This window comes from Quercus robur, chromosome 7 (genome assembly GCF_932294415.1).
Source record: "Quercus robur chromosome 7, dhQueRobu3.1, whole genome shotgun sequence".
Lineage (NCBI taxonomy): Eukaryota > Viridiplantae > Streptophyta > Magnoliopsida > Fagales > Fagaceae > Quercus > Quercus robur.
The window spans coordinates 10725644-10737020 of record NC_065540.1 but is presented as its reverse complement, the minus strand read 5'-3'; the positions used below and the strand labels follow the sequence as shown (position 1 = coordinate 10737020).

General features: G+C 31.6%; 1 protein-coding gene across 1 annotated transcript; it reads left to right on the top strand.

Annotated features, from left to right (window-relative positions):
* The first annotated feature begins 1435 nt into the window (after window positions 1-1435).
* On the top strand, window positions 1436-9180 carry LOC126692196 (uncharacterized). Its single transcript, XM_050387719.1, has 10 exons — window positions 1436-2033; window positions 2348-2537; window positions 2801-2934; window positions 3295-3407; window positions 3509-3632; window positions 4039-4194; window positions 7888-8043; window positions 8122-8201; window positions 8319-8368; window positions 8841-9180. Exons 1-10 carry the CDS (start codon window positions 1653-1655, stop codon window positions 8975-8977), a joined length of 1521 nt encoding a protein of 506 aa, XP_050243676.1. The 5' UTR covers window positions 1436-1652; the 3' UTR covers window positions 8978-9180.
* Window positions 9181-11377: the final 2197 nt, after the last annotated feature.

Below are 11377 nucleotides of genomic sequence, written 5' to 3'. Positions count from 1 at the left end.
CAAGTATCAGTCCTAAAAAGCTGAACCTACACATGGACGTTGGAGGGAGGGTAAAGGCTAGTATAAAAAGAGAAGTAAGCAATTCAGAAAGGAGGCTGGGAAAAAAGGCCAAGAATCAGAGCCTCCCAGGCCGTGCCGAGGAGAAAGACTTCTTGGGCAAACTTGGTTCGTCTCTGAGCGTCCATCACGACCACCATGACTAACCACTATCTGGTGACCAAGGCCTAGCCCTTCAGCCCACGCTCTACAAATTATATTGTTTGGGCCTTTAACGTACGAACCCAATACCAGTTTGGGATCAATACAAATTGAGTCTTTACAGATATATATATATATATATATATAAAATTAAAGTCAAGGTTAATAAACAATCCAATTAGATTATGTGAGTGTTTGGATAGGAATTATGTTGCGTCTGGTGTTTGCGTTTTGCCTTTTTTTTTTTTTTTTTTTTTTTTTTTTTTTCACGCGTTTCCAGCTTTTAGAGACAATTATCACTGTTCACATACTGTAGCAGCACTATTCATTGTTCACACACTGTAGCAGCACTGTTCACGCACTATAGCAGCACTATTCACGCACTGTTCATGGGACCCACAGTCACTTTATTCAGAAAAAATATTAAAAATGGGTCCCACGACACTATTCACACATTTAAAAATTATTTCGTTACAGTGTTTTCAGTTTCAGCAAAAATAAATTGTATTCAAACCGACCCTATAAATTGGATTCCAATTATTGTTTAATTTTGCGTCATGTGTCATATCTAAGTGTTTTTTTTTTTTAGGTGAGTTAATGTTATATGAAAGACGAAGAGTCTATATAATAAACCATCAAAAGCCCAATAATAAAAAAAGTAGACTCATGTATATCCAAAAAATATAATAAAAAAAATAGTAAAACTCATATATATATATATATATATGGCTCAAAAGATGTGTATTTTCCTAACAAATTAATACTAAATGGCAGGTTGTTAAGGAAAAAAAATATTTTCTATAGTGAGTTCAAATTAAATTAGTAACAACCTATTACCTAAAATTTCTTGTAAAAATGTTATAAAAATATTATGAATATAGTAGTTCTTTACTTTTAAAGCATTGCGTCGGTTTGATATCTCAATACTAGATTCTCCTTATTATGGAAGAATAAAACATCACCACTAAACTATACAATTCAATTAGCTTACTCATCATTAAGTTGATTTCTATCTCAAGATGGAAGTATATTAGTTTTGTCAATCACCAAAGTTTTATTTTATAGTGGAGATGAGAGTTACGTACTTTGATTTCTCAGTGATGACATGACGCCAATATGTCATCGATGTGTGATTCTCAAATTTACATAGGGATTCCTATGCTTGTGAAACAAAAACAAAAAAGCCTAGGGGTCCGTCCATGAGATACTTTTCTCAAAAGTGATCTGGGACCAACGTCTCTTATCGTTTGATTCGTTTCCAAGAGACACTTCCAGATAAAAATAGTCAATAGTTCTATCATACAAGTTGTCTATAATTCAGCCACCTACCCTTACCTTCTTGCCTTATTACTCTATACAAAGGCGTGGACTTCTCACTCTTCCTAGCTAATCTCCTCTCTCCAGTCTTGATTTAGGACCATCCATCCTTCACTCTTTTCCTATACAACATAGAAATGGCAACTGGGTTTGTGTTTCTATGGTTTTCCTTCTTCACTTTGTTGTCATTTACAGCTTCAATGGCCAAAATCACACCTAGATTCCCTTCTTCAATCGTTCGGCCTGAGCAGCTCTCAGCTGCACTTTCTACCAAAAATCAGCTTTACAAAACCAAGTATTTCACCCAAATCCTTGACCACTTCAATTTCAATCCCAAGAGCTACCAAACCTTTCAGCAAAGGTATCTCATCAATGACACGTTCTGGGGTGGTGCTCATAGCAATGCTCCAATCTTTGTCTACACGGGAAATGAAGGAGATGTTGAATGGTTTGCTCAGAACACAGGCTTTATGTTTGAAAAAGCACCCCATTTCAAAGCCCTTCTTGTTTTCATCGAGGTAACTTTGATTCATATTAGAGAATAGAGATATGCTAATTATATACTAAGTCTTGAATTTTTATTGGAAATTCCCTCGTGTTATTGATATTCAACAAGTCAATTACAGAACTAACCGAGCTTTTGATTTTGAATAGAATAGAATAGAATAGAGGAAAAAGAATACAATACTAACTAATCTTGTTTCTAACTAATTTTGTTTGGTAGAAGAGTTTGGGAAAGGTTGTTTATAGTTTTTTGAAATATGTGTGGGTGAAAATGTGTAATATTGTTTAAAAGGTGAAAAATGTGAGTTTGAGATGGTATAAATTGCAGCATAGGTTCTATGGTAAATCCATTCCATTTGGGGGTCATAAAGATGTGGCTTACAGCAATACAAGTACACTTGGATATCTGAGCTCAACACAGGCGTTGGCAGATTATGCCACTGTCATCACTGATCTGAAGAAAAATTTATCGGCAACCGACTGTCCTGTTGTTGTTTTTGGAGGCTCATATGGTGGAAGTAAGTAAAAATCTCATCATCAAGTCCTTTTGCTTTGTTTTTTGTACTCTTCTTTTTCTTTTCCGCGGTAGAACTTTTGTCCCAATACAATTAAGTAACAATCTCATCATCAAGTCCTTTTGCTCTGTTTTTTGCTCTCTTCTTTTTCTTTTCCTTGGTAGAACTTTTGTCCCAATACAATTGTTTATGCAAAAAAAAAAAAAAAAAGGAATATTATTGGAACATAGTGGGGGATATTAAAATTGAGTTCATTGGCTTTTCAGTGCTAGCAGCATGGTTTAGATTGAAGTACCCGCATATAACTATTGGAGCCTTGGCATCTTCTTCACCCATCCTCAGTTTTGAGAATATTACATCCCCAAATAGCTTCAACAACATTGTCACCAAGGACTTCAGGGTCTCTCTTTCCCACTCTCTTTTATATTTACATTTTTGACCCAGCTAAAAGACATTAAAGATGAGATTCTAGATAAGGTTCTAGGCCAAGTAATTACCTTTTGTATACATATTGTATAACAAGACAACAATAATAATGTAAACATTCCGGAATCATATAAACCACCTCACATCTACTATTTGTGTATGTAAGGACAATTAACTCTTTTTTTTGGGCTAAAAGTACAATTAACTTATTACTAATGAATAATGATAATGACAAATACTTTTTTTTTTTTTTTTTGAAGCCATGATAATGACAAATACGATGTAAAATAATTTGAAGAGTAAATTATCTTTTTGGTTGTATGTGAAAATTTAGAGTGAAAGCGAGAATTGTTACAAAGTGCTCAAAGGTTCATGGGATCAAATTGAAAATAAAGCAAATCAACCCGGTGGTCTCGAGGTCCTTCGTAAATCATTCAAAATATGCAAGTAAGACTCATTACTATTACAATTCTAGCTTACTTTGAAAGATATTATCTTCATAGAAATTGACTTTTAATTTTAATTTTAATTTTTTTATCTTCTTATAGGAACTATATTAGTGCAAGTTCTTTAGAAGGTTGGCTTACTACCGCATACTATTACACGGCCATGACAGATTATCCCACTCCTTCAAATTTCATAAATCCTTTACCAGCTTATCCAGTGAAACAGGTATATATGTACTCTTAAAAAGTAACACATAGTTCAATTTCTTTTCTTTTTTTTTTTAAATTAACATATGCCCTAAAAATATTTATTTATAAAATATTTTCAGAAATTTTTTATGACAAAAAAAAAAAAAAAGGAAATGATTTTTTTTTGAAAACTTTTTATATTTCAATGAAAGCGGTATCAAAATTTTCCTAAAATAATCTATTAACAAAAGCTTTACAGGCACTCGTTGATTGGACCTAAAAATAGATATATATATATATATATATATTTTTTTTTTTTCATGTTAATATATCTTCAGTTTTATATAATTTGAGGGGTATAATAGACATTGACACACTTTTTACCTTGTTCCTGTTATTTTTGGCTGAGTACTTTTTGACTTATTCTTGTGTGAGTGGCTCAGATGTGTAAGGCAATCGATAATCCAACGACTGGAAATGATACTTTCGCGAAGTTATACGGTGCAGCTAACATATACTATAACCATAGTGGAACTGCCACGTGCTTTGATCTAGCCGATGATTCTGATCCTCATGACCTCGGAGGATGGCAATGGCAGGTATGTGATTCTACACCTGATTATACCCTTAAATCTGTGCTACAGCCAAGACTTTTATTTTTTATTTTTTATAAATTTTTTATTTGCCTATGAGAATATGACAAATCACCCACACAAAAATTAAAGAAAAATAAATAAAAATCTTTCAGTTCATTGTGGTAAAAATAAGTATTAGTATAATTTTAATGATTGATAGTTGAACTGAAAAAAAAAAAAAAAAACATGAATTGAATGGTTTTCACTTTTCATTTTTGTCAAAGTTTTAAAAATGTGTTTGAATACAACTTATTTTATTAAAATTAGAAAATTATTGCTAAAAATATTATAAATAAAAGTAAAAATTAGTTAAAATAGTATAGTGGAGCTCATAAATAATACCAAAAAGTACAATAAATCTCATAAATAATAGTAAAAATAAGCTAAATAATAAAATAATTTTAATTTTTCATCTAAACCCAAACAATTTCTTTGACCAATTGAAATGGTAGTTTTTTACAAAACCCTCACAACAGTTTCTTTGACCATGCATGCTCTATTTTTATGTATTTCTTTACATATTTTAAGATTACAGATATCATTTAATAAGTAAATGTTTATTATATTAAAATATCAGTGTTAGAAGTGGATTACAGATTACTATTCATTTCTGTAGCTCAAAGCCCAAAAACTCTCGTATGACCAGTCACCAGATATCGTTCATATCTTCGAAATCCACATCTCATTCATGAGATCTCACATGTTATAGAATCCAGTTTATTTTTGCAGTTAAAAAGCTTTGAAAGTATAGTTAATTGGAAAAAAAAAAAAAAAATTTTCTATCTACACGATATTATCGCAATAATTTCACGTCACATATTAAGTGACAGATTGTTATTAATTGTTATAGATGGGTAAAAAAAAATTTTCAATTATATATTTAAATTAAAATTAATAACAATTTACTACCTATAATCTGTTGTGAAAAAATTGTTGTGAACGTAGTACTTTTCTAATTGAAATATGAAATATATTTTCCTTGTCATATTTGATTTGTGCCATATCTCAATAAAGTAAACATTACTAATAGAAAATAAAATTACCAAAATAATAATCTGTCATGTATAATGCTATAGAATCAAATTCAAGTTTCAAACACTCGCATCTCACATGCAAAATCTGTCATTTAAGGGGAAATAAAATCCTTGAGCAAAATGGTACTCATTAAATTGTGATAATGTTTTCTCAAAAAAAAAAAAAAAAAAAAATTGTGATAATGTCATAAACTCATAATGTTAGAATGAACACGATTTTTTTTTGGTAAATTATATATTTGGTCTCTAACTTTTAAGTTGTATGTTGATTTGGTCATTCACTATTCAAATGTGCCAATTTAGTCCATAACTTTTTGGTATTGTGTCAAAATGGTTTCTACCATTAAGTATTTGTTTGGATACACATCCACGTCCCAACGTTTGGCGTTTTGGCCTTTTTTTTATTGAGAAGTCAATTTTCATGTGATTATGCACTGTTCAGTGGGTCTCATACACTATTTACGGGACCTACAAACATTTTTTTCAAACAAAACTTTCATTAAAAATTGGTCTCATGGCACTATTCACACATTTAAAAATTATTTTGCTATAGTGTATTCAGTTTTCAGCAAAATAAGCGATATTCAAACGAACCTTAAGTCATAGATGAAAAATATCAATGTGACTAACGGGCCAAATAAAATATAGTTTTTTTTTTTTGCTAAATAGACCAATACCTGTACTGCCACATCAGCTGTTTCATTTTCAAGAACATTTTTTTTCTTTCAAATCAGATTGTGATTTGTGATCACAATGACAATATTCCCTTGCAGACTGGTAAATATTTTCCTCTTTTCAAAATGTTGTCTTCCTAAATTTTTAATTAATTTTTTTTTTTTTTTTGTTTAAATCTAGAGGTATGAGTATAACTTATGAGTCGTATGACTTACTATAATAAGAATGGATATTTGAATTTTCTCACTCTTAAATAAGTACTATTACGATGCAATCTATGATGAATCCGACCACGTCCACTGAAAAAGGAAGATCTTCAATCCACAACCCACTAAAGAGGAAACACTTTCGTAAGTTTGAATCTAAAAAATCTTTACTAATAAAGAGAGCATGTGAATTGTGAGAGTATCCAAGAAAAGCATGTGCCTCACATGCAAAAGTTGAACTTTACCATTATTTATACCTGGTAATTACCATTATCTCTTTGGACCCTATAGACCATAGCTAGAGTAATATTACTTTTTCCACTAGTTTTTTTTTCAATTATTATTATTAATTTTTAATTCAGTAATTACAACAAGTGAAAGAAAAGAATTTGGACCTTAATTGTTTATATGAAAACCCCGAAAAGTACCGGTTGAACTACAAGTCTTTTTTCACTAATTTTATAAAAAGCTCTCGCAATGCTGGGCAGGCAGTGTCGGCAATTGGCATCCAACGCAAAGTAGTGTATATGAATTGGGGGAGGGAACATTGTTTGACCATTTTTCTTGGGATGTTCAAACTTAAAGTTGGCGTTTAAAATTGTTTATATTATCATAGTTTTGCAAAATCCTGCCCCTTTCACCAACAAAGAGCTCATTTACAATTCTCAAAACAAAAAAAAAAAAAAAGAAAAAAGAAAAAAAAAAGAGCTCACTTACAATTTGAAACCCCATGACTCGGTAATCGGAAGTACTGTAGAAATCTTCTCCTTGTTATCTCATCAAATTTGGGCTCCATTCAAATTTTATATAGCAGTTTACAATAAAATCCATGGCATCATAAAAAATCAGGGTAAGAGGATAGGTTTTAATTATTTTTTAATATATATATATATATATATATATAATCAAAGTGAAGAGAAAATCCAATTAAATTCTAAATTGGAATCTAATCTTGTGTCACGTATCTCATTTACTTTTTAAATTTGTGTGTCAAGTAAATTATTAGGTGCAAAAATCAAAAAGTCTAAATTCAATTATATTCTAAATTGAATTTTAATTGGAGTTTAATTTTGTGCCATGTGTCTCATCTAATTTTTTAATTTTTGTGACAAGTGAATTATTGAGTGCAAAAACTGAAGAGTTTAGATCCAATTAGATTATAAATCATATATATATAGTGAGAAACCATTACATATTTTAGAAATTCATGACTTCAAAAATGTGTAAATTGTAATTCTTACGCCAAGTTTAATTTGAACTCATATATATGTGTAATTGTAATTGTTTTTAAATATACTCCTGCATAATTGGGATCAAACTAGGTCTAGGCTCAAGTACACTAACTTGTCATCACAAGCCTGCTCTCTCACAATGAGCTGAATCCTAAGAGTTTTCTTCTTTTTATACTCTCTCTCTCTCTCTCTCTCTCTCTCTCTCTCTCTATATATATATATATATATTTTTTTTTTTTTTTTTACTTAGTTATTAAGCTTTTGGAGGGGATTAACAAAGTTGTTAATTCCATTTCAGTATTCGTTATGATTTCTTTATTAGAACAAAATATTATGACACCAATCAACTATGACGTTTTAATTTGATATTACAATAGATAGATTAGTCTAATTCCTCTGTTGTATCTTTTTTCAATTTTTTCTGATTAAAGATAAATTTTTACTCGTAAAAAAATCAAAATGTGTCGTAATAACAAAAATAAGTCAATCCACTTATGAGATTTTGTGCAGGCATGTACGGAGATGATAATGCCAATGGGTGGAAACAATAAAGAGAGCATATTACCAGAGTCTTATTGGAACTACGATAACCGAGTCACTTCTTGCAAATTGACCTACGACGTTGTGCCAAGACCTAATTGGATTACTACTGAGTTTGGTGGCCATGTGGGTATATCATTTCGCATGTTGTCACATCATTGATCATTTTTCATGCTTGAAACATTTTATGTCTATTTTAACCAGGATATCAAGAGGGTTTTGAAAAGGTTTGGGAGCAACATTATCTTCTTTAATGGCTTAAGGGACCCTTGGAGTGGAGGAGGGTATGATCTCTCTCAATTCTTTCACTCTCTTTCTTCATTCTGATTTGGTCGAGGTAACTTGATAAAGTTCAAAAAATATGTTTATATAATTGAAAAATCTCTTCGCGGTTTTCGTAGGGTGCTGGAGAATATATCCATGAGCATAGTTGCTATCGTTGCAAAAGAAGGTTTGTAACCCTTTTTATTAATAAAAAAAAAAACCATAAATATATAAAAGTATATGTTATTGTTATTGTATCATATATGTACAATTGCAACCCTGCAGGTTGAGATAGAATAAAATAACTCTTTACTTTTTGCTTCTTTCAAAAACAAAATTGTTATAATTTGCTCTTAATTTCAAAGAAAAATGTCTTTTAAACGCGCTTGTTACACATTGTATACACACATTTTTGAACCAAAATAATGACTTGAAATCATGTTTTCCAAATTATGAATCACGACTTACGATTTCGTTACAAAAGTAATGTGTGTGTAACAGTGTAAGTGATGTGTAACAGGCGTGTGCTAAAAAAATATTACCTATTTTCAAAAGAAATTGTTTTCACCGTGATGGCTTTTCACCATGATGGTAAAAGATCTTCTGCTCTGTTTGATGTGCTTTTCACCTGATGGCTTTTTATTGGATTTTACTAACAGGGGCTCACCACGTGGACCTAAGGTTCTCTACTAAAGAAGACCCAGAATGGCTTAAAGATGTGAGAAAACAAGAAGTCAATATCATTGCAAAATGGATCGCACAGTATTACCAAGACTTGGCCCATCTCTCGTCCTAGAGTTCAAGATCAGATTCTTTTTCGAATAATTGAAGGTCTTAGCTTAAGAAGCTAATGTCTAAGCTTTTTTATTTTTCTTGGATGAAAGGGAAAATTGTTTCTATTACATGATTCCATACATGGTTAGGCTAGCCATACACCACTGTGTTACTTTAATTAATAAATACTTATATTAAATAATAATGAAGGATCTTATTGAACAATTTCCATGGTGTTATCTACACTTATTTTCAGAGTAGCAACTCTGAACCCCATTTATATAGGCTTAGAAATCCTTTCTCGTCCACCCTAAATGACGGCAAACACATTAACACAGTATTACTACTTCACAGTAAACACAAAACCCTAGTTCATAGGATCATCAACTCAACACCAATCCTTCAATAGTGAACAAGGAGAATCAAAGCACAATTCCCTCTTTCTTTTTCTCTCTCTCTCTCTCTCTCTTGTGTGTGTGTGTGTGCAAACAGACGATTTCATTACAATTCCCTCTTATAAAGCAAGAAGGAAATTTGTCACTCCTCCAACCCAACAAATAAGCTAGTCACATGACAACGACTGCACACTTATAAAGTTATCACTTTGCAAGCATGCAATGCCTTCTTATGGAGTACTAGTACTATCCTCAAAGAATATTACATTAAATAAAATTCAAAACTAACCTCAATAACTCAATTGCCAAAAATCTCCGAAGTCTTGATGAAAACAAAAATCCAAATCTTAAGGGCAAAATAATAATAATAATAATCTAGAAGTTCAATCTTATTTCAAAATTCTTAAGTACCTCTCATGCGCATGACCTTTGCAAAAAAAACTTGTTATATCTCATAATCCGAAACTAAAAGTGAAAAATGGGGTGAGATCAGTGTGTTTTTCTAATAATTGAAGGTCAATACCAACCTAACTAATGTATAGGCCTTTTTATTTTACTTTTCTTGGATAAATAGAAAAATATTGTTAGGTTCTAAATATTTAGGAGTTAATGTTTAGATTTTAATTTTATGTATGGTGGCAAACTAAGTACAAAAACATGTCTAGTTTAAAATACTTAAGTCTTAGAACAGTGTTAGATATTGCTCAAGTTGATTCAAGAACAGTAAAACTGCAGAAAGAAGAATCTAGAAACTGCAAGCCTTGACCAATCAAGAGACAGGTTCGACCAATAGAGATGCGTTTTCGGTAGATTTTAAATCAGGCCTGAAAGCTCACGAAACGTTTAGACTTAGAAATCCTTTCTCAACCACCCAAATAATGTCAAACATTGTATTACTACTAGACAACCCTAGTTCATAGGATCATCAAATCAAAACCAATCTTTCAACGGTCAACAAGGAAATCAAAGCACAATTCCCTCCTAGGAAGCAAGAAGGAAATTTGTCACACTCCCAACCCAACAAATAAGCTAGGCAGTAGGCACATGACAATAACTGCACACTTATAAAGTTATCACCTTGTAAGCGTGCAAGGCCTTCTTATAGAGTAGTAATTATTCTCAAAGAATATTACATGAGTGTTTGGATCCACATTTTGAGCTGCGTTTCACGTTTGCATTTTTTTTTTTTTTTTTTTATTCACATGTAACAGTTTTTAGGAGACAGTGCACTGTTCATGCACTATTCGTGCACTGTTCATCAGAAAAAAAAAAATATTAAAAATGGGTCCCATGGTACTATTACATCTATTACATTTAAAAATTATTTTGTTACAATGTTTTCAGTTTCAGTAAAAATAAGTTGTATCCAAACGGACCCTACATCAAATAAAATCCAAAACTATCCTCAATAACTCAATTGCCAAAAATCTCCAAAGTCTTAATGAAAACAAAAATCCAAACCTCAAGTGCATAAAATACTAACCAAAAAAAAAAAAATTCTAAATACTACAAATCCAATCTTATTCCGAAATTCCTATGTACCTCTCATGCGCATGAATAATCTGAAATTGAAAGGGAAAAATGGGGGTGAGCTGACCCATTTCTCGCACTAGAGGTTGAGATCAGTGTGTTTTCCTAATAATTGAAGGCCAATCGGCTTGCGAGCCTAATTAATGTATAGGTCTAAATTTTATTCGAATGGCTTGTCCTGTGCTACAAAACCAAAATGCCACTGCCAGATGTTTCAATATTAGTACCAAAAAATGTTAATCAAAATGCAGTGTATCATTCTCAAGCCAGTGATGCAATTTTCAGTCTGGTAGTTCCTTTTGTTGGGAATTTTTCCAGTTTTATCTCGGATTCGTTTAAGTAACATCTGGGTGGGCTTTTATATGGATTGGACCTTATCTAGTATCCATCCTACTAAGTACTAGTAATTTATAAATCCTTAAGAGGCCCAACCCATCCAATGATATGTGGAGGTCTTTTAGTCTCCACAGATGGTACCTTGGCCCAAATTCTGCGCC